At 38.7% G+C, this 27,994-nt stretch overlaps 1 protein-coding gene across 1 annotated transcript in view; it reads left to right on the plus strand.

Moving 5' to 3' along the window:
- Window positions 1–27,994, plus strand: part of CALCRL (calcitonin receptor like receptor) — a 68,132-nt gene that overhangs the window by 36,306 nt on the left and 3,832 nt on the right. The window contains exons 3-12 of the mRNA XM_075093972.1: window positions 158–302; window positions 1,773–1,883; window positions 2,825–2,937; window positions 6,680–6,771; window positions 11,984–12,110; window positions 13,701–13,854; window positions 15,106–15,166; window positions 15,285–15,351; window positions 21,168–21,386; window positions 21,750–21,791. Coding sequence (XP_074950073.1) covers window positions 158–302; window positions 1,773–1,883; window positions 2,825–2,937; window positions 6,680–6,771; window positions 11,984–12,110; window positions 13,701–13,854; window positions 15,106–15,166; window positions 15,285–15,351; window positions 21,168–21,386; window positions 21,750–21,791 — 1,131 coding nt within the window. The remainder of the gene's footprint in view (window positions 1–157; window positions 303–1,772; window positions 1,884–2,824; window positions 2,938–6,679; window positions 6,772–11,983; window positions 12,111–13,700; window positions 13,855–15,105; window positions 15,167–15,284; window positions 15,352–21,167; window positions 21,387–21,749; window positions 21,792–27,994) is intronic.

Raw genomic sequence — 27,994 nt, forward strand, 5'->3', positions numbered from 1 at the left:
AGAAAAACACAAAATCATATTGTCAGTAATATGATCTGAAGATCATTTTCCTTCAGTAAAATAATATTTAAAATATAGTATTTTAAAATATTAAAGTTTCAGAAGTTTATATTGGAGTTTATACATGACTTGCTTAAAAAAGTCTTTTTCCTCTTAGTTTTTTGCCACTGCTATACCATCTGAAGGGCATCAGAATATGACGGAGGACTTCACTCAACTGAGTGTTACACGGAATAAAATTATGACAGCACAGTATGAATGCTACCAGAAAATTATGCAAGATCCTATTCATAAGAAAGAAGGTAGAGGTTATTTTCTTATAAGGTTTTACAAAGACAAATGGTCAACAGGTATAATTACAGTAATTCAGGATCCTTCAGTTATATTTGTTTCTTGTCTTGGTAGCAATCATTTTTCAGGCTGTAACTGTATTTGTATAATTTTTTACAAACATCACTTTGGGATTCATGAAGATAAAGTAATACGTTATACTACCTGCCCATAGCACCACTTCTTATTGTAACACAAAGCTCTTACTTCTGGTGAGATAAGAAAATGTTAATTTAAATAGATATCCAGATTTAAAAATGATGACTGATCTTACCACTTTATTTCATTTCATGCTCTTATAATGTCTCTGTCTCCCTGGTCACATCTGCCTTTAAAGATTGAAAGTATCGTGATAAACATAATTTTCCTGCTCTGAGGGTTGTGTTGGTGTCATCAATGCTTTTTCTGATAACTCATTCAGAGCTAACCTCAGTAACTCTACCTGTCCCTGTATTCACTCTTTCTGACTTCTGGAAACACTGAATGGCTTTTGAAGCATGCTTTTACAATGAGTTTTTTTCTCTACTGAAATGATTCTTTGGAGGAGCTGAATGTCTGGAGGTCAGAAATGGTTGGGAGTATGACAGTGTAAGCGTATGTCCAGCCTGGGGCATCACAGCTTCAGAAGGATCTAGACAAATTTAGAAAATTCTCAGATGAGAAGAGGAGGAAATATATGATGTCTGAAAAATGCAGCCCTTGAGATGGGGGTGCCTTTTTTAAATCTTAGAAAAAAAAACTTAAGGAAGATACTGAAAACCTCTTCAAATTTGCAGTCAGTCAGTCATTCAGCAAGCCTTTTGGGAAAGGATTTGTTTATAAAACCCCAGCTCATTCTCAAGGGGCATTTATTTTAGATGTTAAAATTTGTGTGAGTGCAATGAGGCATTGAAACCAGCTCTTGAGGGATGCTGTCCCTGGAGCAGTTCGAGAAGCGTCTGTCCACAAAGACTGCTCTGCCTGAGACAGAGGTGCTGTGGCTGCTTCCCAGCCAGGCCTTCTGATGGCTTCTAGGACACCACTGTGTTTTCAATGAACTAGTAAGCATATGTATAGGCTTGGTATACATCCAAAATGTAAACAAATTCAGTAGAATGGTCTTTGCAAGCTTAAGGTTCTTTGATGTGCATTATTTGGTCAGAACTGATTTCGGATTTTTTGCCTGCCCTACTCTAGATCTGAGGCTTGTAAATTGTAGATGTAGACCATTTCAAGATGAATGATGGTGGATTTTAAAATGTGTTCAAAGAAATGTACATATAGGGAACTGTTTCTATTAAGTGGAGTTTTAATTAACTGCTGCTAACTCTTACATTTCTGTTTTCTTTTTTCTCCTTGCTGCAAGTGACAAACTTACCTTTCGTAGCCTTACATCTTTCTTTTGAAAGGCTATTATGAAAGAAAGGTTGTTATTTTATTATCAGGTTTCTACTTGTTTGCAGGTCCTTACTGTAACAGGACGTGGGATGGCTGGTTGTGCTGGAGTGATGTTGCTGCTGGAACTGTGTCAGTACAGCGTTGTCCTGACTACTTTCAGGATTTCAACCCATCAGGTAAGTGTGCATGGGCTTTTACATCAACATATTTCTTAATAAAATGAGGCTTTGCATGCTTGATGCTTCCTGTTTGCCCCACTCAAGTCACTAATGCTCCAGAATTTCAGTATGTCCAAAACCATTATTGCATTTTCCCTTTATCGCATCGAAAACTGATAAGTTACTTATTTTCTTTTCTGAAACGTGTCCTGGAGGGATTCTGAAGATTCGGAAATAGAAATCGAAGTTAGATCACGGTTTTTTTCTTCCAAGAGATGAGCGCTTCTCTCTGACAGACAAGAAGAAATATGACTTAGTCTTTTACCTCAGTTCAGAGGCTGAAGTTGACAAGAGTTTCTCCCATGAGTGAATCTTTTCCTGTTTCTGTAGGCTAAACTTTGCATCTGTGAGCATGTGGAAAATGTCATAGAATTCCACTCTTGTCTCTTTCTGCTGCATTTCCCAGGGTCCTTTCATGCCTCTTTCTGTCTGATGATAGAAATCATTATGTGGTCCCAGAAACTTTCCAGTTTGATTTTTGAGCAGTTTCTCTATTGATGTTTTCCTGCCTGTCCAATCCTAATTTACAGTGGTAGGAAGTCAGACTTCAGATTAGATCTTGGATGTTAAACATGCCATTTAAATATTCTTGTCACTTCATCTGGTAGTTCTCTAACAATTAGTGTGATATATTCTGATACTTACTGGTTTGGAGGAGGGAAATCTATTTGTTTTCTTAAGGAAAAACACATCATCAGTTGCCTTTGCCAAGCAAAAACAATGGCCTCTAGTTTCTCAGAATTCATAGTAACAAGCAATGTCTCTCTAGTCACATTAATAAAACTGTCATTTGTTTGCCAATCTTTCTTCATTAAATACTAGGCATCAGGAAGTAGAACTTTAGTGCTGACTGTTGTGTTTTTCTTTTTTGTTTTTCTTTCCCTCTACTTTGACTGTAGAAAAAGTTACGAAGATCTGTGATCCAAGTGGGAATTGGTTTAGACACCCAGAAAGCAACAGGACATGGACAAACTATACCCAGTGTAATATCTATACGCATGAAAAAGTGAAGGTAGGAAAGGAATGAATCTATGTTACCAGTTTCAAGAAACAGATGTGAAAATTTTCACAAACTCAAAGGGCAGCAGATTTGAAGCAACATCAAAATGCAAAAAGAAGAAAGTATGTTGAATAAAAAGGATGAATTGTGCAAAACCCCCAACCCGCCTGTTTGTCTTCTACAGCTGACGTCAACTGCTTGAATAATATGATCATATTTATGAGTATTTTAAACCACAGAATCACAGAATGGCAGGGGTTGGAAGGGACCTCTGGAGATCATCTTGTCCAACCCCCCTGCTTGAGCAGGCACACCTAGAGCAGGGGGCACAGGGACGAGTCCAGGTGGGTTTTGAGTGTCTCCAGGGAAGGAGACTCCCCAGCCTCCCTGGGCAGCCTGTGCCACTGCTCTGGCACCCTCACAGGAAAGACGTTTTTTCTCATGTTTAGGTGGAACTTCCTGTGTTCCAGCTTGTGCCCACTGCCCCTTCTCCTGCTGTTGGGCCCCATTGAAAAGAGCCTAGTCCCATCATCCTGACACCCATCCTTTAGATATTCATAAGCACTGATGAGATCCCCCCTCAGTCTTCTCTTCTCCAGGCTAAACAAACCCAAGTCTTACAGCCTTTCTTCATAAGGGAGACGCTACAGCCCCCTGATCATCTTGGTAGCTCTCCGCTGGACTTGCTCAAGCAGTTTCAGGTCCTTCTTAAACTGGGGGGCCCAAAACTGGACACAGTACTCCAAATGAGGTCTCACCAGGGCACAGTAGAGGGGCAGGATAACCTCCCTTGACCTGCTGGCCACACTCCTTTTAATGCACCCCAGGATATTGTTGTCCTTCTTGGCCACAAGGGCACAGTGCTGGCTCATGATCAGCCTGCTGTCCAGGTGTAGACAGGACAGATAAATGTCTAGGTACTAGACTTCACTGAAAAACTAGGTTATTCAGAGTCATCTGCTGATAAGCAAAGTGTATGCCTTATAAAAGTAGACCTTTATGTTTTGCTCTGTAATTTTGAAGTAGGATCCAATTCAGCAGAACTGAAGGAGGTTTTCACATCTCAGAAGATGTGCTGAGTGCATGGGTTTATCCAATTAACTCAGAGTGGCCGATTTTCAGCAGGTGCACAACCGGAGTTTTACTTGGGATAAATACACCTTCAAGGCAGCTTTGAGTTCTGATGGTTTGGTTTAGTTCCCCCCCCCCCCCAGTGTGAAAAACAGAGTTAATATTTTCTTTTTTACTAAAGTGTAGGCAAGCAGTAGTTGAGTGGATTCACCACAGGATCTTTGGAGTCCAAAGAGAAGTAAATGGTGAGAAGTGTTAGATAGGGTTTGTTTTTTCTTCATGATTCTTTTCCTGTTTATGTCTTGTGTCCTGGCTCCCAAGTGCCATTTTTTTCAGTTTCTGAGATATTAAGCTGCTCACATGAATGGAAAAACTACAAGTTTATTTAAGTGAAATTTTGCAAGCATCCAAAATTATCTCACGCCAGGCAGCAAAATGCTTTGAGAGAGTTATTTTCTAGATATCAGAGGTAGACTCTATGCACACACATACCCATGTGAGTATCTGTATGGATGGTATTTTTATAGACTTCAGTTTATCTTGAAGATGCCCATCCAGTGACAGATTTAGAAAAATAAAAATAATTTTAAAAGTCTGGTAAACCTCCAAATGCTCTCTTTCTGAGATACTCTGTGATATGTGAGGATATAATGGGCAAAACTGCATATTTTGCTCCTCCCTCTCCCCAACTCTATGTCCACTAATATTCTTTATGTTTATGAAACATTCAGTCATGGGAAGAAGCAGTAAACTGAAACTGTAAACGCCCAAGAACTATGAATATAAAATGCAGGTCAGGATAGACTGTAAATTAATTTGGACCTTACGGAAGAGAGCTCAGTAATAAATTGTGTCAAGAATACTGACATCTAGTAGAAATCCTGCCTGCCTGCATCATTTTTGTCAAGAGTGCTTTAAGGTATTTACCTTGAAACCATATTGAGAAAAGGTGGTAATAGATGATAATAAGGCACTTTTGTATTGCTTTTTCTTAAACTATGAGGCATTGAATATGCTAATGGTAGTTTAATTCTGCTAGCAGAGATGCTATAATTAATTTATTCTTGCTAATATTTGGCTGGAAACCGAGAGAAGAGTATTCAGGCAGGAGTAGATCCATGCAGGTCCTTCTTTATGAATAATGAGCTAGTTTCCCTGAGGCTGTTTTGCCAGCATATTTCAACGCTGACATGCATCAGAAGCTATTGTTAAAATGGAATAATAGCTCTGAAGAAAGCCTTACTGTTTGCTACAGTTCTATTTGTTGTTATATTAAACAACATTATCTTTTCACGCTGCTTGGAAGGCGGGTCAGATAACGCACAATAAATGTGACTGTTGTCTTTTGTTCAATTCTTATTGTTATTGCCCTCATTGGCAGTCCCTGCTGTAACACTGTTTCATGCCAGTTCTAAATTGTGCAGAAATCTTCCAAATCCTTAACGTGTACCTTTGCCTAAACTGGATGAAGTGCCATTATGTATATGTAGTCAAGCTTTAGGGCTTCAGGGGTAACCCTTGTTTTTTCTCACTTCCAAATTTTTTTGAAAGTTTCACTTAAACCTAGCACATTACTTTTTTAAAATAAAGAAGTTATTGCATTTCTTTAAATAATAATTTGAAACATTCTAGCCTGTACAAAGAGGTATCCTTGTCTCACCTTACAATGTTCTTAGAGATTTACTTGGAATCTTTTTATATTAGTTCAAAATTCAATATAGGCAGCCAGCTGCAATTAGTCTATCTTAAATTGGAGTAAATTCAGAGGACACATACAGTTTGGAGTGCATGAGCATTTGTATGCACGCTCTAATTCTTCCTATAGAATCCAGATAGTTATGCTTTATTGTGACAGTACAAGGTTCAACCTGAAAATCTTCATTTCCTTATGTGCAAAATTATAATCTTAGATTTAATGCAACTGGAGAAATTTGTGAAGCAGATTCCATGACTGAAAGCAGGCGTTTGTTACTAGTGGACTTTTATATATTTATTAATACAAAGAATTAATGATAACATGTTGTAGATATTCCAAATATTAGTTTAGTAGTTCCTCATTTTTACCTTTTGTATCTACCCAGATTTTCATAATTCTATAATTTGGCTGTAGGCTTATTTAACAAGACTGTTTAGCCTTCACTATTTTTGAGTCATTGTTAATTTTTTTCACACCTTTCTTTAAATGCTGAATGAAAGCTAAATTTCCAATACCATAATCATAGCCTGCTTTGAAGGAAGTATCTTTAAATGATGATAAAAAAAAACTTCTATGAGGAAAAAATATATAAATTGATATAGTAAGCACATCTTTTACTTAAGAGTTGTGTTAATAGATTATTCAAGTCTCGGGCAGAAATGCACCCAATGTAGTAGCATAAATAGCCAGATTTATGTAAATACTCAGAAAAAACAAAGCAGTATATATTGAAACTTAATGTTTTAACCGATAAGAGGTAAGTTCTAGTGATAGTTTCAAAGAATCTGTTGTGCATCTAACAGAACTAGATTCTAGTAAGACGTTGATTTGCAGGACTGTAGACTTGACTCATCATTATCTGTAATGTTTTTATTTTCTTAATCCTATTATAGTCATTTTATGTGCAGAAGAGGTGTATAAGTGTGTGCTTTATCAGCAATAGTTCTGTATGCATCACAAGCGCTTGGTTTTGTTCTTGAATTGCAGACTGCTCTGAATTTGTATTACTTGGCCATCATCGGACATGGTCTTTCAATTGCATCACTTCTGATTTCTCTTGGCATATTCTTTTATTTTAAGTAAGTATATTTAAAAACCTTTACTAAATATCAGTGGTTGCAACAATCCTAGTTTCAATACTTTGAAACACCAGCCATCCCAATGAAATTAGATGGAGCAAGAAGGTGAAGAAAGTCAGTATATTGGTTTGTTTGTTCTTCTTGAAGAACATTTGAGCAGTGTATCACCACTGTCACAACAACTTGCAATATAATGTACAGGTCTTTTAAAATTACTCTTCTTATTACTTCACATGTTGTGAACTTTTCTTTCCCATGGAAGACAACTGTCTCTCTGTTTTTTCAAGAAGTTGATGAGGCCTAGTATAAAGGTTGAAACCAGGAGTGTTGCCACACGAGCAGAGCTGAGGGAGACTAGTTGTTCTCTGTGCCAAATGCTGCACTGCACAATGTACGCTTTTCTTGTTAACCTGCACTAGTTTATCCAATGAAAAATTATGCAGAAATTATTAATGTAGATCTGCTCTACAGGCTTACCTATTTCTTACTGCTATGCCCTCCACCTTTTATTTTTTCCTAACATTTAAATATGAATAGCAAATACACCAGCAACTGTGGGGCTAGCTCTGATTGTGTTTTTCTCATGCTCTGGACTTTGATTAGGTAGGGGTAGCAGATATCTGATAAAAAATTATCATTTTTAGTCACATTTGGCTGAATATAGTGTTTCCAACTTAGATATGCATTATTTCCCCAGGTTCTAGGACAACATTTCCACAAATCCCAAACAAACCACAGTGTTGCAACTTTGTAGCCTGTATTTATGAAATTCAATATTCAAGATGACTTTTCAGCTTTTTTTCTGGCTTCTTTTCACGAGAAGAAATGGAAATATTTGTTTCTTAATCAATTTATTTGCATATGACCTATAAAAACAATACTTAAAATTTCCAAATGCAGTTTTCCTTCACAAAATCAACATGTGAAAAGGCACTGAGTCCTTATAAGAAGCTTGATTTTGCATAAAAAATGGCTATACTGTTGCTGTAAATGTCACAGGAAGTTTAACAGACTACAGTGACAGGAAAAATACTTTCACATAGACTTCTCAGGACAAAACAAAAAGATCTGGAATACAATATGATTTTAAACGTTCAGAGACAGCAAAGCATGATTTGACTGTACTATAATATAAAAACCAAGCCCATTGTATCTTGGCTTCTGGCACTTACTGCAAAAGCAGGTGATCTGTTTGGCTACTGCTGTAACTGTCATGTTTGTCCAACCCTCCAGGGATTTTTTTTCTCCCTCTGGTAGAAGGATCATCTCTCCTCAGAGAACCACATGGAATTAATCCATACCCACAAACCACATTTTCTAGACTGTGGCTATGTTGGGATATAAAAGGAAATCACAAAATTTAAAGCAAGCTAAAGAAAGTCTTCCAGAAGCTGTTCTCTTGGGATGTACAGTTCCTCCAAAGTATTTTTAGTACCAGAAGGGTATTTAAGGATCTAGATTAATACCAGGATGTATTATGTATCGGCTGAAGCTTGTATAATTATTCATAGATTTAACAGGTGGGCTTTTTTCTTTGCTATTGTGTGTAGGTGCCTTTGAATTTGTCATGTTTCCAAAAAATTTATTCTGTTGGTCGATTGATAGTTTCCAGATGATACTTGCCAAACTGCTGACCATTACAATATCTTTAGGTTTGACTAGAAATGGGTGCTTTTCTCCATAGGAAGAATGGCAGGTTTTTTTTCAAATCTTTCCAGCTCTTCAAGTATCGTCTATTTGGGGTCTGAATGTTGGGGGGGGGGGGGTGGGGGGGGGTGAGATAAAAATGTTTTTGTGCATTTTATTATTTTATTTGAAATTCTGTTTTTCTTCAGAAAATTGTCTCATTGGAAATACTTGTCCATTCTGTGACTTGTGTTCCCCAAATGGATTGGAGTTCTTGGTTTAATAGCATAAAATGGGCTATAAGGTTGGAACTCTGATCTTCCTCTCTGAAAATTCACCTATGACACATAAAAGTAACTTCTTGCAGTGGCTCTGCTTTCTTGTTCTTTACATACTCCAGATCATACATGGGTTTATCACAAATCTTCTGTTAAAATAGTTGTATGGTTTTCATAATGAAAAAACAAGGCAAGAGAAAAGTTAAAAAAACCCAGTGAATGCAGAGAAAGGGGAGCTATTATTTGAAAGATGTCCCCCCAACCCAAACAAAAACCAAATGAACCAAACAAAAAAAGCCCACCTGAAATAGAGTTGTTGTTGACCAAGAATCATGTCAAATTATATGACAGCACTCAGAGAGAATAGCAACACTGAGCTTAAAGCATGGGCAAACAACTGAATGATAGATTGATAGAGAGCTAGGAGGTTCCTAAGTCACTTCAGGTTAATTTCAGCCAAATGGATAATTCCCCTTAGGTGCATATGTGGATCTCACTGGTTGAATTTTGCAGTATTTAAATACCTTAAAAAATTAGATCTCAAATACATCCCGGAGCTTTTGGAAAAAGTTACCTTTTTTTTCTTTTGGAGAAGTATTGGAGAAATTAATTTTCCCTAATGCCCAAGGCATACAGGAGTCAAAATAGGAAGGAAAGTAGGTAATTTAGCAGGAGGTCTGTTTTTTATTTTACTGCACATGGTAGGTCACTGAAATCTTCTTAGATTATCATTATGATAATTAAGTGATTAAAGGATATTATGTCATTGAGGAAAACAGTCAGAAAAAGGAATATAGGAAGGGTAACAGAAGAGGGAGGGTGGGGAGGCTGAAGAAAAAATCCTTTTACTACCAAAAACAGTCTTCGTTTTTAAATGTCATCAGTCTTGCTTTCTTGTTTCTTGTCCGGTGATGCTTTCAGTCCTTTTATGCATGGGTGGAGGTGGGTGTGGATGGGTGTGTCTGAATATTCAACAGGAACAGCTGCTGGATGACCCTGAGAGATGGCCCCATTAGCTGTACGTGCTTTTCCTTGCCTGTGCATTGAATCTTAACAATAAGCAGACAGAATTCCAGAGTTCTTCGGGACTTGTTTACACAAAGCCCTTAGCTGTAATCTAATATTGCCTCTCTTTTCATATATAAACACATAGGGGAAAAAAAAAAACCATATAAAAGTATGTTTTCAAAGAACAGGAAAAACTGCATATTATAGTAATAAAAAGATCCTTTGTTGGCCATTAAATCAAAAGACAAAAATAAAATTTAAAAAAGCTGAATGGAATAATCTTTACCACTTAATTCATATGCAAATCTGTTCTGTATTTTGGACACTTTCTCTTTTCTATTTTCTTCAAGCAAATAACACCTGGCAACCAGAGGTTCATGTAGGGTAGTTCCTTGTGCTGCATGGCGGCGCTGGTTTCTAGAGTGGTTTCCTTCCCCCACATTTAGTGACATGAGTCTCAGGGCTCCAAGGCTTGACTTGCAGAAACTCTGCCTGATCCATGGTATTGCACTGTGCATATCGGAACCTGTTAACTTATTCCACGTATCTGTGGCATGCTTCGTACGCTCATCTTGTGGTAGCTGCAAAGAATGCAATCAAGAAGTGCAATCTCCTCTATAGCCAGTGTTTTTTGACTGTCTTCTGTTCAGCGGGGGTCATTTTGCTTCTTGTTTCATCTGTCACATTCTCAACAGTTTTCAATATACTCCTCCAGCTTTTGTGACTATTACGTATCTGTATTTCTCTGTTAAAATATAAAGTTCTTCTCCCTCCTGCCATCCCAAGGTAAAAATGAGTCGCCAATGTCCACCCTTTATCTTTTCTTCCAGGCATGCTATTTTAAAAGGCTAGAAAATTTGATTTTTCCACCCACCCCACCCCGTATGACAATTTAGACTTGTCCCTTGGTGACCTTGTCAATATATTTCTGAATTCTCTAACAGTGAAGAGCAGTTGCACATGTAAGTGATAGATTTTCCTCATCCAGTTAGTAACTTCATTTCGTCAAGCAACTGCACTCTACATTGCTGACTCTAAAAGGGAGGGAGGTAGGTAGGTGCAGTTACAAAGCACAGGCTCTCTACAGCACAGGCTTCAGTAGGTGCTTCCTCCAAATTAACCAAAGAGTGTTTCCTGAGAGTGACCACAGTGCCACAGTCTTCATCACTTCTTTTTGCATGTGGGGTGTGTTTCTCTGAGCGATGCTCGCCCTTCGAAACTGGGCTCTGCTCCTGACTGCCGGAACTGACGGGCTGTATGGCTCTGATCGAGTCGGTTTGCTCAGATGTGCTGCGCGCCCCCTAAATTAAAGCCAAAAGAGTAACTTTTACCCAACTTTGTAAAGTGATCATCTGCTTTCATAACAAAATGGATGATACTTGCTCTTTTGGGAATTCTGAGCAGTAAACCTTAATATCACAATGATCTGAATTGTTTATATATCCATATAGGCTTTCTACCTTCTTTTGTGTTTGCCTTTAAAGCTGGATTTCTTTGGAAAAACTTGAATGAGAAGCACTCCTGTCTCTTGGAATGGCACTAAGTTAGACCTGCTTCCTCTAGACAGAAATTTGCTGTGACGATGTTCAACTTCTAGTATTATTTAATATTATTGAACCTCTGTTTAAAAAAAAAAGCAAGCCCTGGCAAAGATATCTTTTCTTTAATTTTATTGCAAGATTAAAATCAAACCTTGAAAATTAACACAGTTAAATGCAGTTATGTATTTCTTTTTGTAATTCTCTTCTATATACTGTTTATAACTTAGTTATATACAAAGTCAAGGTAAGATTTGAGTTATTTTACTTATTTGGGTATTTCTTTAGCCATAGGATTAAGGAAGAAAAATTGCAAGAATACTGGTAAAAGATAATTATCCTCAAAAAAATCTTAACAGCTTTGGGTAAATGGAAGCATAGGGTAAGACAGCTTCTTCGAGCTCAGTTATGATAGTTAATTGGGAAATTCTTCAAGCACTAACAAAAAAAAAAGAGGTCTAAATCTTCTGAAACATGTTGTGTTATTGCTTTTCAGATCTTTTTTAGATAGCCACTACAAAGCAGGTCCTTCACTGTAAACATATTGGAACTGAATGTACTTGCTTTGCCTCCTGTTGGTCTTTAAGGGAAGGTGTTACCTTTCACATCATTCTATTAAACTTGGACTGGAGCTGAAGAAAGGGTTGATGTAAGACTTCTTAATACAATAAAGAGCTCTAGTATTTCAAAATTTCACAGTTGTCCCCAAGTACTCACAGTTGTTCCCCTGTGTATTCATTTGTTCTTGTTTCTCTTTTCTAGGAGCTTGAGTTGCCAAAGGATTACCCTGCATAAAAATCTGTTTTTCTCTTTTGTTTGCAACTCTGTTGTAACAATAATTTCCCTGACTGCAGTTGCCAACAATCAGGAGTTAGTTGCAAGTAATCCAGTAAGTGAAAGTATATTTGGCAGTCTTGTTGATTTGTATGTGAAAAACTTCAGCAATGCAGAAGAGAGAATGAGACACGAATACCTGATGAAACATTGTATGTAATGAGGTTAAAATGTGCAGTAACGACGTATCCGTGTTATGTATTACAACAGATGTCTAACAATGACTTGGGCATTTCACATTTGAGGTTTCGAAATAGTAAAAACTGCTTTTCTGAATTTGTACAAATCACTTTCGCACTGAAACAACTGCAAGAAAGTAGCCTATTCTTGATGATGTCAGTGAGGTTATGACAGTTGAATTCACCAAGGAAAGGCAGTAAAAAAAAAAAAGCTTTGGAGTGTATCTTGGATGTCAGCTACATTCCTATGGCTTTGACTTTCCCATTTTAAGTTGAAATGAGAAGGATTTTTTTTTTTTTTTTTTTTTGTGAAGGGAGATAAAGCTGATCCTTATATTCCAAAAGTAAAAAGCAAAGTAAGAAAGCCATCCATTTGGGTCCGGTTTTTCTCTCTCTCATTTCCTGATAATACTGGGGTAAGTGTGAACCAGTAGCCTCTCCTAAAAGGCTAGGAGTTATATCAACAGAAGAGCCTGAAAATGAAATACATAAACAAATCCCTAACAATGGTTTTATTTTTATTTAGACCTGGAAGATAAATTTAAATTCTGTGAAAGTTAGGGCAAAACTCCAGAAGCTGAATCAAGTAAAAAGATAAATTCTCTTTTTCCTGTAAAAGCTCATCAAAGCACTGGAAAATAGGCTTGAGGTAGCTGCTAATGATCGTCATTGAATGAGTTACGTAGCAGAACATGGTAAAACGATATTGATTTTTGGTTTGTTTTAAGCTAAGTGCCAGAAATAGATCAATCAAACACACAGCAACTTCAGAAGAGAGAGAGAAAAAAAAGAACTACTCTGTCTGAATATGCAAGTTAGCTATTGCTCCTGTTTCACAACCTCGCGTTTTCGTCTGCACAATAAGTTACATTATCACGTTTCAATCAAAAATATCTTTTGAATGAAGCTAAATATAAACATATGCCAACAAGAGAGCTTCCTTTCAGAACCTGCTATGCAAGTTCTCAGCTGGCCCTAAGTGCAGTTACGACTAGGTTAAAATTGGAAATATTGTAAGCATTTTAAAAACATAAATTGTTCTCTGTAGTAGTTATATGTTGTGTTTGGTAAAACTGAGAGGGAATCACCCACACCAAAGTACATTTCTTCGTGCACTTACCATCAGATAATTTGAGGATTCCCTATTGATTGGAATGGTCAAATGTGGCAATACTTGCAATAAGGGAAAACATCATTACGGCTTTCTGCCATCATGCGTGAGGATCTTTAGGTCCTCATGTTTGCATAATAAAAATGCGGACTCAGTTACCATTTTTTTTTGTCACCATAAAGTATGGAATTTTAATTCCATGAAAATTCTCTTTTTAAAAAAAAAAAGTAATTGTAGTGAAAACCAGAATAAATACGAACATTTGACTCTAGCAGTATTTTTTTCTGTTTTGCAAATAAAGCTCTGAGATTTTTGCAACTTAAACATTCATATTGTACTCTGCTTTTTTCTACAGGTTAGTTGCAAAGTGTCACAGTTCATCTACCTGTACCTAATGGGTTGCAACTACTTCTGGATGCTGTGTGAAGGCATTTACCTGCATACCCTCATTGTGGTGGCTGTTTTTGCTGAGAAACAACACTTGATGTGGTATTACCTTCTTGGCTGGGGTATGCGATTTCACCTTCTGTATTTTCAGGGCAATGCAATCTCTTACTCCTTTTCATGAGAATTTGAACATCTGTCGCTTTGCTTCTCCAAGCTGGTAGCTTTGAACAGCGATGACACACTGCTCTTCTTTGTCTGTAGTGTTTTAACAGGCTTACAAATGTTAACGTAGGAAGTTGTATGTACCTCTATCTTTGCTGAAAGAGAGATTATGCTTCTCTGGAGTCAGGAAGCGGACTCCTCCTTTGTACAGAGAAAATAGTCTCCTATTATAAAAAAGACATTAAGAAGTAATTATTCATTGTTCCTCATCTCGGAGATGTTTATTCAGGAATGAATGTTTGTTTTCAGAGGAGTCTCGCCACGTCTAGGGTGGAGGGTCAGAACTGAGTTAGAGGTGTCCAAGGATTTATTTTTCCAGCAGTTCCATTTGACCTGTATTGTTCACTAAGCAAATACAGAATAGCTGTGGCTGAAGATCTCAAGTAATATCAGTATCAAAACTAACAAGCCAAACCTGGTCATTTCAGATAATGCACACAGCACGTTCACAAAGCACAAGGGAGGACTTTCTCCTCAGCTCCAGTCGATTGGCACATTCAGCTATAACAAGACTTGGTAGATGGGTCGCTAGCTGTCCCACTACAGACACAACTGAGACGTGGTTGAAAAGATTATAGGTGCTCGGCAGTTCCTGAAAATTAGGTACCACCCAGGGCATCAAGGACCCCAGATAACTAATTTGTTTGTTTTTTTTAGATTTTGAATTCAACTTGATTTCCAGAGTCTGTTTTCAAAAATTTTTTTGCAGGTGACCTTGTTTTCTGAATACCCAGCAAGTATCAGTGAGGACTTAATCAACATTGATAACCATAATGCCAAAGCTACGGTCATATATAGAATTACCTTTTTCATATTACTTCCCTATTTAGCTTTATTGCAGACTGCAGTCTGAAGAACATCTGTGTTAATGAAAATTGATTGTTGCATTCTAAAAATTTGTAATTTGATCTGCCTTTTCTTTCTGTGTGTTAGTCTGGATTTCCTAGTAAAACAATGGGAAATAAGGTTTCATATGCTCCTCTGAAAGGTATCTGAGAAAACAGAAACAGAATTGGTCCCTGTTACTTTATTTGCTCTGCAGGTACATGGCTTGAATTAGGTGAAAATAGAGAAGATTCTTGCAAGAGATGCAAGTTTACTTAGTTATTAGCCAGGTTTATACATAAGAAAACATTGTTTCTTCTTCACAGGTTTCCCACTGATCCCTGCCTGCATCCATGCTGTTGCTAGAAGTCTGTATTATAATGACAAGTAAGTAGCATCTCAACTTGCTGTGCAAAAGTGTTGTATTTTCTTTAAGAGGAAAAAGAGGAATACAACAGATGATAAAATGCCAAACTTTTTTACCTTCCCTGTTTGTGTTCTCTAGTTGTTGGATCAGCTCTGATACTCATCTGCTGTACATCATCCATGGCCCTATCTGTGCTGCTCTGCTGGTAGGCATTTTTCAGATAATAATTTGTTTTTCTTATTTTTCTGGCTGTTCTGCGGGGAATTATAATGTTGATAAGAGCCTAAAGCTAACATTTAGAGGTCACTGTCATTCGCAGGACTCTTACTTAATCCAGTAGGTGCCTTAGACACACCAGATACACAAGTCTTGGCCTTATTAAGGAGCTGTACCCCTGGTCTTTGGACAAACCAAGGACAACAATTAACACATCAGGTTTTGCAATGTTGATTATCATTCCACTTAAACGCTAGTAACAAGGAAGGACTAAATATTACCTGGAGTACTGGAGGGACACGTTCAAACCCTTCCTTTAGCTGAGAATGCTTTCTCACTGCCCAGGCTATTTGCTAGGATGACTCTACTACGAGCATCGTAGTGTCACTGTGCTAAAGTGGCCAAACAGGCACCGCACTGGGCCTCACTGAGGTTCAGAAAGATGGCTCTTGAATGTCAGGGCTGGCTGGTGGGAATATGGGATGGAGAGAAACTAGAGCAGGCCCTTGGGAAAGAACCAGTGAAAACAGTTCTGCAAGTATCTGTGACTGCCCCTGTTGTGACACTAATCTAGCAGCGTGTGCTTTGGCCACCAGCGTACTGCAACTCCTCTGCTTCATTAGTCCGCATGAACTCTTGGAGTGCAGTGTTGTCTTACCCTCCAAGTTAATATCAGCTCTATTACACTAATGTTTCCTACTGAAGACGTTAAATTCTGGGTAGGTAACTGAAGACTCCACTGTATAAAAATCAATGTTGTACTTCAGTTATTCTAGGACTTCATATAACATAAGAAAATCAGTCAATAGATTATTGCTAAATAGAAATAGGTGCACAATAAAAAAAAATACTAGTATGTACCTACTTACACAACTATCTCCATAAGTAATGTCTATGAATGTGTAATGCAGAGAATGCTGCAGAGGCATTCTATATGTGACCAGAATTAGCTGCTGACTATATATTACAGTCATCTCTTTTATTATAACAGAAACTTCAAACTGAGCTGGCAAAGGTATTGTATATATGTCTGCTGACTTCTTTTTATGGCTTTTAGTTCATGCAAGGAAATTCATAATGAATGAAAACATTAAGGAATTTTTTTGAAATCATTTCAGTTTCTGATCGACGTGAACTTCCTCTTCTGTTAAATTGTTAATGAATATTTGCGGAGGGCATTCTGTGCATAGAGGATTCTCTCTGAAGACCACTGTGTAAATCCTATGGTTCTTGGGCCTCCCATTTTCATCCACAGTGAAATTAGGTGGTGAACTTATATTTTTGAAGATTGTGTTGATACCGTGACGCATCAGCAGCAGTCCCCATGAAAGTAGTGAGATTCATGGTCCTTGGGGTGTGAATTATTACTGATAATCTCTTGTCCTGTTCTGCCATATATATTCATGTTAAGACACTTCAACTGGTGCTCTAATCTGTAAAGTTAAAACTAATTCTAAATCCTTTCAATTTTTTCTTCTCTATGATTTACACAGAACGTTTTCACAGAAAGGGATAGGAAGTTTTTGCTCACTTCAGTAGCGCTGTATTTCACCCAGAAAATGTATGCTATTCTGCATTGCCTTGTGGGTTGCTACTTCTTTTATCCAGGTGTCTCTTCACAGATATATCACTAAAGTAAAGCTCTTTAAAGCCGAAATACCATTTGTTTTAGTCAGAGCTTGCTTACATAACGACAGAGGAATTTGTGTAAAAGTTATGAGACTATACCGTCTTCCATGAAGTGACCTCATTTTAGGACGCAAGATCATTTTCTCCTTCCCAGCAGTGGCCTCCACAAAGTCACACTGAAAACAGTGCCAGGACTCATACTGGTTTCAAATGTATTGGATCAGGCCCAAACTGTCAAGTCTTCTTTCCATTCAAGGCAACGCTAAGAATGTCCTTTGCTTTTACTGGAGGCATAAAGATCGCCTCTGTGGGATTGGTCTGGGCAGAATCTTTGTCCATTCGGTTTGCATTTTATAAATATGTATACCTTTTGATATTCCTGTATTTTTCATGAACTCACTGAAGGTGTTTCTCTTGCATTTTTCTTGCCTCGGTACAATCAGTAAATTTATTTGAAAACCATGTAGGAAAAACAAAGATTAAACGCAACTAGATGTCTTGCCTGTGATGTGAAAGTAAATTAAAGGCGTTGCTTTCCTTTCTGCTAACAAAAAAAAGGTAATATGTCAATTCAGAAAAGACAAGCCAGGGATAAAGACATTAGATGAAATGCATGTGTTTAGGCTTTGTGAACAGAGCCCTCATTTGCCTAAGCAGCTTGCTTGCCAGTTACAATTTTCACACTTCACTAAGCATGACCTGCTTTAGTAGACTTTTAAGCAACAATATTATACTGCAAATTCGGTAACAAGGGAGAAGACACTGTTTCTACTTGGAGGAGCAAGATCTCAAAGAACACGAAGAGGACTGCCAAGTGGGCGCGAGGGAGAATTGGCAGAAGCCAATGGGAATTTAACTATGGTACATCACTGAAAATCCTACAATTACATAAAGTTAACAATAATGCTGCTTTTACAGCCCATTTTACATAACTCTGGTTAGATCCCTGCCAAAGAAACTGGAAATGGGAGCAGACATAGGTTGCATTTTGATTGGCGTTGCCTTCAGTTGACCATTTAATTACAACTGTTTGCCTCAGCAACCACAACTAAAGAAATAGTGTGGGAATGAAGCAGTGGAGAGTGATGTTAGTTTTTACACTAAGCAAATGCTGATCAAAATGGAGGGGGTAAGAAAAAGCAATGGGTTTGAACTTTAGTGAAGGCAGTAGTGATTTCAGTGTAGATTTCAGAAGTGCCAGTGCACTGGTGCCTTAGTTTGCATTGGTGCCACTGAAAAAGTAGATTTTGATTTAGGTGTGCCATTATTTATATGAATAATACTACGGGGATATTTATTTTGCCCTATAATAATGTTACCTATTGCTCTCTTAGACCGACAGCCTTTTATAGATGCAAATTCTTTTAGCAGAAGAAGTAAATGGACTCGGTGAACGTGTAATAGAAGGACGTTCAGGCTTTGTCACTGACCTGTTTAATGACTTTAAGCTGGACTCAGTGAAAGACTTAGGAATTTAGAGGTTGAATGCTCAGCATTCATATTCCCAGCCTTGGAAATGTCCACAGGCCAGGTATAAAACTTGTCTTCATGAGCACATACAGGTGTTCTGCCCAAGCAAGCCAGGCTCAAGCAGGCTATCTGAAGCTGCATAACTGTATTAAAAGCCAAGCAATGGCTACCAGCTAGTATCTAAGCACATCTGTGTCTCTTGAGGTGAGAATGGTCTGTTTATATCATACTGAGGAGGAGTTTGAACATAATTTAAACCCACATGCTAACAAGGATTACCATACTGCTTAGCACAAACTCAGTTTGGAGACAAGTAGAAATATCAGGGACCTCAGGAGAGTTTAATTCAAGAACTGCAGCACCTATTGACTTATAAGCTCAGATAAGTTCACAGCCCCTCTTACGGCAGAACCTAAATTCTACTAAGTTCCCGGTATAGGCGGCAACATTTCTTTTTACCTAGGATCGCCTTCTCTGCCTTCGTTTCTATTTTTGTTCATTTGCCTGGTTCAATTTTCAGGTCACTGTGGAGCCAGTATTTTACTCTATGTTCATGCTGCAGCTAGCACAACAGGACTCCTCTGGGGCTTTCCAAACCATCACAGTCGATTTGATGATAATATATATGCGACTAGTTCCACTGGCCTACTTTTGCTTAAATGTAAAAATCTACTCAATCCCTTGCTAAAATCAAGACCTGTTTTCATCACTTCAGTTAAGAATTCAGTTCATCCTGACCTCACTGTTATTTTCTGACAGGAGAGATACTCATCAAAAATCGGTGCTGTGTACTTTTACTGGCACTCATACTGCTCTCCTCAATTCTGTCCTCTGCTTCGCCTCACTCATCTTTTCTGTATGCCCTAATATCTATGTGTAAACTCCTGGCATGCATATTTTTATGTGCGTTTTGGTGGGCAAGTGGAACAAATAGAAAAATTTTGTGTGTTTCAGCACGTTGTAAATGAAATAGTTTGCTGGGTGGTATTTTCCTCCTGGCTGCTGCAACTTCCATCTTCAGGTAGCATTCAAGGACAGTATTGTAGGAATTGGCCATGCTACCAAAACACGAGAGGGCTGAAAACCCTGTGTTTGAGACGTGTTGATAGCATATTTGAGAAGGATTAAATTTAGAAATGGAGGAAGGACTTATTGTCTATGTGTACTATAGGAAGTTGGATGAGGATCGTGGGCTGCATAAAATCTAAATAAATCCCTTCAGAAAGAATCAGAAGACCTTGGCTGCTTAAACAAAGCTTAAAGGTAGCTGGAGACTTCCAGGAGAAATTAATGCAGTAGTTTCCTATGTAAAACAATTTCCTGTTAAAATGATTTAAATAGCATGTAAGTGTAATATAAATAACATCACATATCTGTCAAGGGCCATGTTGCTATAACAATACGCAGCTGTTTATCACAAAAACTTTATCTGACATGAAAGAATTCTGCCAGGGTTGTGGAGGACATGGTGACACACGTGGTCTGAAATGGATTCCCTGTTTGCACTTGTCCTACAGCAAGACAGAGGCCTCCCCCCAGACCAGGAGCTCCTGGTCATTTTAGAAGGGAGTTTGCCGTCCGTCTGCTGGCTTCTTTCCCCACCCCCTGCCTTTCGTTGGCAGGGTCAGACAGTTATCTGGAAGAGATAAGTAGGCCAGGCTCTAGGTCTTTCCCTTCCACAGTGGGTCCCCTAAGCAGCAGTGTCTTGCCTCTGTGCCCTTGGGCGAGCGGTGGGACTGGCTGAGCTCTCAAGGTCTCTTCTAGCTGTGCTTTCCCTAAGGGGCTGCCACTATCGCGTGATAGGTGAAAATGCGGCGTAATCAGCCCTGATGTTGCTGTTGCTCTGGTTATTCGCATCCTGAGGCTGGTCAGGGGGGGTGTTTATATACATGCACGTGTAGGTACGTGTATGTGTATTAGCTTTGTGGTTGCTTACGAGTGGTCGCATGTTGAAAGATACAGCCTGCCTAGCTGCGATTTCAGTTTGGGATTTTCTTTTTGTTGAACTGAAGGAACAGATATACACCATTGTTGACAAGGAAAGCCTTAACAGCTATGGAAGTAATCAAGTTCAGTAGTGCATGACAATGATGTAGAGCATCATCTCAGTGCTTGCCCCATTTGCAGTTCTGCTGAATGATTAAAAAAGCCAACCACTGGCAACTGTGAGAATGTTAAATCTGCTGTTTGTCTACAGGAGTGTACGGTTCCTTGTTAGCAGCATTTTGCCTGCGATTTTTATTTCTTTTTATTTTTTTTTAATTTTTTAAAAATCTGGTTTTTTCTTCTCTGTAAAATTGTCAAATTAATATTTGAAAAATAAAAAAAGTAGCTTTTTGAAGAATGAAGATTGTCATCCTCTTTCTTGACCAACCTAAAAAGACATAGTCGTTTGTAAACGACCTGTGTGCTGTTATGGTGACGGCAGAGGGAAAGGTGTGTGAAGCGGTAACTCTGGAAGACGGACGGTTATCTGGATGGACACTTGCTTAATAAGTTAGAAGAATGGATGTGGATATGAGATGTCAGAGCCACATCTCAGTTACTTAAAGGTGTTTTCAAAGAGTTTTAACCCCTGTTTATTGTGCAATCACATTGCTATTCCATGGAGTATGATTTTTCTTGAGTTTCTCAGTTTTGGTATCACAAAACAGTGTCTGGGATTACTTTTCAGACTCTCTTCAGTGTCATTTTCTTTTCCGACAGGTGAATCTTTTCTTCCTGCTAAATATCGTTCGTGTTCTCATAACCAAGCTGAAAGACACCCACAAGGCAGAATCCAACCTGTACATGAAAGCAGTGAGAGCTACCCTGATTCTTGTTCCACTGCTTGGCATTGAATTTGTGCTGTTTCCATGGCGACCAGAGGGCCGCATCGCTGAGGAGGTGTATGATTATGTGATGCACATCCTCATGCATTACCAGGTAGGAAGCATTAAACAGTTTTTGCTCACTTGAGCTAGACAGCAGTTGGCATGTGACGCAAATAAAGGAGAAATTGTCGTGTTCTTTTAATTTTTAAAGACCAGTATGCAATGTTCTTATAAATAACTTGAACTTTTTCATGCTGAATTTACATTCTTAAGGGAAAGAACCCTCATGGTAGGTAGCTGGCCCAATACTTTTTAGTAACGTATTTTTAGAAATAAATCACCAAGATTAGATCTGTACTACGTCTGCTTTGCTATCTATGTCCGGATTTTATGAGGAACCTTTCATAATCTCAAACCTAGAAAAAAAGCATACGCATGTGAAATAAAGCAGAATCTTTTTATTTTTATTTTACAGGGTTTACTGGTGGCTACGATTTTCTGCTTCTTTAATGGAGAGGTAGAGTAACAGTTTTTAATATATTTATAATACTTTGCCTATTTTATGTACTTTTGGTTTGTTTCAGCAATTAACGAGATGGTCATTTTTAAAGAATTGAAAAACATTTTCTGAATCGAGATTTGTCAGGTAAAAAATAATTTAAAAAAAAACCCTGGCTGCCAAGAGCCGAGCTTGAGAAAGGCTGTGCCATCATTCGCTACATCATTAAATTCTTTAGGACTGATTCTTGTGCTGCGCAATATACATGTCTCTTGATTATAAAAGGAATTGAAGACACTTGTCACTTCGATACAAATTCTCAATAAATATCATTTAAAGTAAAATGTAATTCAATAGCCTGAAGGTATATTTATCTACGTTAGAAGCTGTAGAGTATCTGTTATGCTGGAGGATGATTGTACTGGGCTTTCTGCAGCAGGAATAGAGCATGTTGCACACGTGGTGCTGTGCTGGTCTTGTTGTGTTATGACAGGCCTTTGGGAAAATTTTAAGCTAAAGTTTGGATTTTTGGAACTGCTGAAATATATCAGAAAATCAGAACTTAATAGCTTATTGGGCTTGGGATAGAAATTTGTGTTGAATATAAGAAGTGCATTTTTAAGAAACCATTGTCAGTCTATTCCAAGAACAAACAACTTTATTCTTAAGTTAGAAGATTTCAGTACTTCAGTAACATAGCCCTGGTTCTGTTGAAGCAAACAAGCTTTGCTGTTATCTTGAGCAGATCAAGGTCCAGTACCTCTGAGTGCACACAGTGACTTTCATCTAGAAACTCCGGCCCCTGAGCTGCGCATTGAGAGGACACTTACAGGGCCTTACAGTGCCAGAGGTCAAAGTGGTAGAAAGGCTAAAAAAAATATATGCACAAAATTGTTAATATTGCTCTTGCTTGCACACACCTCGCCCTCCCACCGCCTCCCCAAAAACCCAACAAATGAACAAATCCACCCCAGCAAAAAACTAACTGGTACTTTTCCAACACTTTTGGCAGAGGAACAATTACAGTCCTACACTTGTTCCTACACATCCGTTTGTTCGGTCGTTGTACGTTCAGTGCAGTTGCAGTATGTGGCTGTTTATGGCTGTGTACGGCTGTGAGCAGCTGTGTGGGAGTAACGAGATGTTTTCATGTGACCGGACCCTTAGTTTCTTTTATCAAATCTTATAAAATTGTATCAGTGGGCTTATATAATGTTATTAGTCAGTAATATTTACTTACAGGTAAATATTTGGCTAATACTAGAATCGATTCAAGCAGGGTGCTCTTCCTCCTCTTCCTAAGTCCGAAGGTGACTGAACTGCAATGAAACTCCCATGGGGCATCCTCCCTCACCCCCCACCCTCCAAAATGTATGAGTCTCAAACGATTATTTTTTTTAATTGCCAAGGAGGCAGAAAAGGTGAAGAAGGGCTTTCTCGCAGTTTAGTGGGCACGGGGCAGTATTTTTGATCTGATTTTAACAGAGTAGGTCCAGGTTCAAGTCCCTGCTTATATATTTGATTCAAAGCAAAACACATCGTTAAGCATTCTGTATCTGATTTGATCACTTGCGTACATTCAGCATTGATATTTCATGCACTCTTTCCCTTCTAAATTTTATAGTTCAGAATGCCTTCTAAAAACAGATATTTGGAAAAAATCCAACTGAGAATTTTTTCTGCTCCAGTTGCAAAATGGGGGGGGAGGGAACGTCTTGAAATCTCTGCAGTTTCTACAAAACAACATTGTCCACTGCTCAGTTCTCTCTTTTAATCCTTGTGGATCTTCTGAGGCTATTTTGATACTTAATCAAGTCAAAACCCTAACTTTAGGATATAATCAGTAAGAATTATATCTGTTAATATTCCATTGTTACAAACTCAAATTTTTTACATTCTCTTCTGCTGTGTAAGAAAAGCAAACCTGAGTCATCCCACTAATTCAGTACCCTACATTCACTATGGGCTGACCAGTGGTAGAAGAAGTGCTCTTCCACAGCTCGTACAAATGGTAACAGATGAATCACTTCTTGAGCATCCGCCAGCAGCATCATGTTAAAAGGAGGATTTAGCCATTTTAACATTTATTAATGTCATCATTTAATTTTTAGACCCTGTGGCTTGTGTTTGTCGGTTAAATGTACACATCTGTACTTGCTTTCTGCAGAGTGGAAAATTATGCTTTTTAAACTAGTTTTGGATTCAGTGCTTCAATGACCACTGTTCACCTTATGTTTGGGGGTTTTTTATTACACCTTTTTCAAGAAGGGACTTCTTGCTTTATAAACAACTGTATCAGTAAGGAGATCCACGGGGAGAACGGCAGTGTAGTTAGGAAGAAATGTCTGCACAGGAAAAAAAAATGTGTTTCCTTTGTCTACTAAAAAATTCTGCTCCTGGCGTGGCAGCCTGCAGGCACACGTGTATTCCGTTGCCGTTGTAGTCTCTTGCTGTCATAACAATGCCTGAACAAAGGCTGCAACTGCAGCTTAGCTGTTGTGCACGAGATGCCGCTTTATCGTCCCATGTCGTAGCAGCACCTTGTCAGAGACTGTACAAAATTAGAGGCATCAAAGCGTGGTGTTACCGCCAGCAAGGCTGTGGTTTAAAGGTGAATACTGACATTGGAACTGACGCTTTGAGTGACAGCGGGCGGGGCAAAGATTTTACAGTGGGGCAGGAGCAATTAGAAATGCTAAAAGCACTAATTTCTTTCTGTCTAAATCTTAGCATTTCCCAACTGCTAGTGGGAATGTTTTCTATACCAAACATCAGGAGCCAAACCCTGTTCCAAGTGGTGGCTTGCAGGCCACTTCTGGCGAAAAAGTGAATAAAAGTGGTCTGCTAGCAGACAGCTCTAGTGAAAAGAAACTAAGAAACATAAGAAAAAATAGCTGGTATGTCCTGCTGACTGTAGCCAAGGAACATCTCCAAACTTCTTGAGCAGCGCAGCCAGGGCCGGTCTGTTAAATCCAGCTCCAACATGCACTGCAGCTGTTTGTCACAAACCTCCTACAGACAAGGGCGTAGATGCAAACCCTTCACCTTTATCTTCTGTGGCAGGGCTTCCCGAAGGGCACTCACACTCTGCTGCTGTCCTGGCATCCCACAGAGCAAGATGCTTCTCAACTGCAGTTTGAGTTGGCCTAGAGCGGCCTTTGGGGTGACACAGGCTGCAGTCAGAGGAGAAGCTTCTTCCAGATCTCTGATAAATCAGCAGAAAGATTCCTATTGAGCCCTTAATAACAGGTGATAATGATGACCTATGTGGTCCTTGTGGGGTGTGTTTCTTTTCCTTTCCTTCCACTGGTCTATAGAAATATTGCATTAAAGATTATAGTCTCATGTCTGCAGGATCACACAATCCCTTTATCAATAGGTGGGGTTGTGTTGTGGTTTTTTTTCTCTCCTCGTTGGCTGCCGAGCTGTTTGATTTGTGCTGTCCTGAACATCAAGCTACTAGTATGTTAAGGGGCTGATTGGAAGGAGGTCTTCATGAAAACTCATCAAGGAGAGCCGTTACTAACTAATACGGTGAGAAAATAAGAATCTTCCAGCTGGAACTAGCATCTCTGTTAATGACTGAGAATTATATTACCTTACATTCTTTCATTAAATGCATTGCTTAATATCCTTTGTTGTAACAAAGTAACACAGTGCTACCCCTCCTGAGCTGAATTTACAGCTCTGTGCAACTGCTCAAAGCTGAGGAAAATGTGATAAATTCTGGTTTTGTTTCACGGGTAGACACGCATATTGTTAAACAGAGACTAATTAGTGGTGAAAATTAGTTGTGTCATTGATTTTTCCCATCTTCTTCTATAAATGATTGATTGGACAGTTTAGAGATGACTGAAAGACAATAATATGAAATGGAAGGATGTAACACCCAACAAAATAGCCATGTAGTAGGACAGGCGTGAAATACTGATTCGGCAGCAACAGAGGGGCTTTGGGAAGAATGCCAGAAATACATGGCTTAGTTAGCAATGCACTGTGAGAGCATGATGGGCGCAGGGGCGGGCAGAGGGGAAACGGGGTTTGCCCACACAGGAAACACTATTTATAGCAGTCTGTCACTGGCCAGAGAGCAAGCTAAACAGGCTCTTTTCTCCCTAGAAGAAGCCCGAAGGCACTTGACTTGCAGCGATAGCGATGGCTTGCTTAAGCTATAGGGATGGATATCTTTTAGGACCGGTTTGCAAATATTATTAACAATTGCAAATATGATGAACAACATAGTGTCACTGAAGCAGCCAGGAGGAAGTGTGGGAGAGGACCTGAGCGTAAGGCTTGTCTGCAACTTGGCAGTTCTAGTTTATTTCCCAGCTGTGCCGATAGGCTTCTTTGACCTTGGTTAAGCCGTTTAGTTGCAGGTGCTGATGTTTTCCCATCTCAAGCCCGTCTTGTCTAAAGTGAAGATTGCTCAATATGTAAATTTTTGTGTGTGTCTCTACAATAAAACACTAACATTATTGAGGTAATAGACTCTGGAGAGGAGGACAAATGGAAGATAGCTTGGTGATGTGCACAGGCTGATCGGTACGATTCAAAAGTAAGTTCCAAGCTTCCCCCTTGGAAAGGACGGAATTTTAAATATGCCTCTTCTCTTGGCTTTGTGAGGGATTACTAGAAATGGGTTCAACCCGCGCGAAGATTTAAGGCTATACATTGCTATGTAATGCAAATTAATTAACCAAAAACTTCCTGTGGTGAAACAAGAGCTCTCCATTTAGACTCAGAAGAACTACAGAATTGTGATACGAAGAGCGATAAGATCAGATACTCCGACGTATTAAGACTTCTGAGTATTAAGACTCAGTGTTTGTAGATTTGTTTTTAGATGTTTTGAGTGGGTTGGAAAGACGTTATGAACAGTAAAAGAGCACCTCCTTTGCCCTAAAATACTAATTTCTTGTGTTACTCAGTTGATACTTCTTCCCTTAGCCTTTTACATTTTCTTTGTAAGGATTTTGAGAAATATGATGTTCTCCTTTAAACAGAGGATTCTGATACCGGCCTGCAGGAAGTCTGAAAATCACATCCCTTTTCTTCCATGTATTTTTATTTTTCATAATTAAAGCCGGAGTAAAATTAGACAAAAGGCAACATTGTTTTTAGGGAAATATAAAGCAAACACAAAAGAAACCCTGAAGACTTATGGAAAATCCTAAAAATATTTACCTACAGTATCAACATGTAACTGGGGGAATCGCTGTTCACTGTTTAGTTCTTTTGTCTGTAACAAAGTGAAATGAAGGTCATGCTTGTGCATGAGGCCTGTGATTTGGGGTGCACTGCTGGAGAAATGTGAGGGTCAGCGTCCCCCCAGCATTTCTTGAAAGCGAGTGCCTTGCCCATCACTGCAGGAATACTTTGTGTGCAGAGTTTGGCTGAAGAGGAAGTTAAATACTCATGACCTGGGGGCAGGTTTTTTTAACATTAAAAAAAAAAAAATCTCTTGAAAAAGCACCACCAATAGCTATTACCGTTCTTTGCATTCCTCACTTGGCACCTTCACCAAAAGACTAATTCCATGTGAATTTCATGAATGTGACACTTCATCAATCCGATATGCACAGGTGTTTAACTGTATTGTAGCAGAGGAAGGCTATGACAAACATAACATCCTTTCAGTGGAGACATGTGAACTAGCTGGGGCCTGCAGCCATTTTCTCAGCTTTATTTTTAACCCTGGCAGAAATACAGAGTTTGGGATATTGTCCTTCTATTCCTTTGATTAAGCTATGGCCAGAAATTAAGAAAGGCTTTTCTGTGCCAGAACCATAGCAAACGTAAATTATGGTTTCTTGAGAGTATACAATTTTACAGCTGCTGAGGATGCAGCCTTTGGAATATAAAGGTGAATAGAAATGACCTTTTTCACCTGCAGATCTGATCTGTCAACACTGGACTTTGGTCCACAGGGGAGAAAGCAGAAAATTGTGTTGCTTCTGCTCTTTCTGTATCATGTGCTTCTCCTGAGCAACTAGTACACCACAATTGTAAAATGTAATTATTTCACGCCAAATTGGCCAAAGAATAATGCCTACTTAAACTGTAAATCTTTCAGAACATCTCGTGTGGCAGCTCACATAGACATACCCCCATTTTCCAGGGTTACTGAGCCTTGCTACCTAATTTGCCTAGACACATTTATTATGGCACTCATGCATCAAAGAATGAAGTCCAATGACACCTTTCCAAGTGGTTTACGTGCC

The sequence above is a fragment of the Phalacrocorax aristotelis genome, chromosome 5 (genome assembly GCF_949628215.1).
Source record: "Phalacrocorax aristotelis chromosome 5, bGulAri2.1, whole genome shotgun sequence".
Taxonomy (NCBI): domain Eukaryota; kingdom Metazoa; phylum Chordata; class Aves; order Suliformes; family Phalacrocoracidae; genus Phalacrocorax; species Phalacrocorax aristotelis.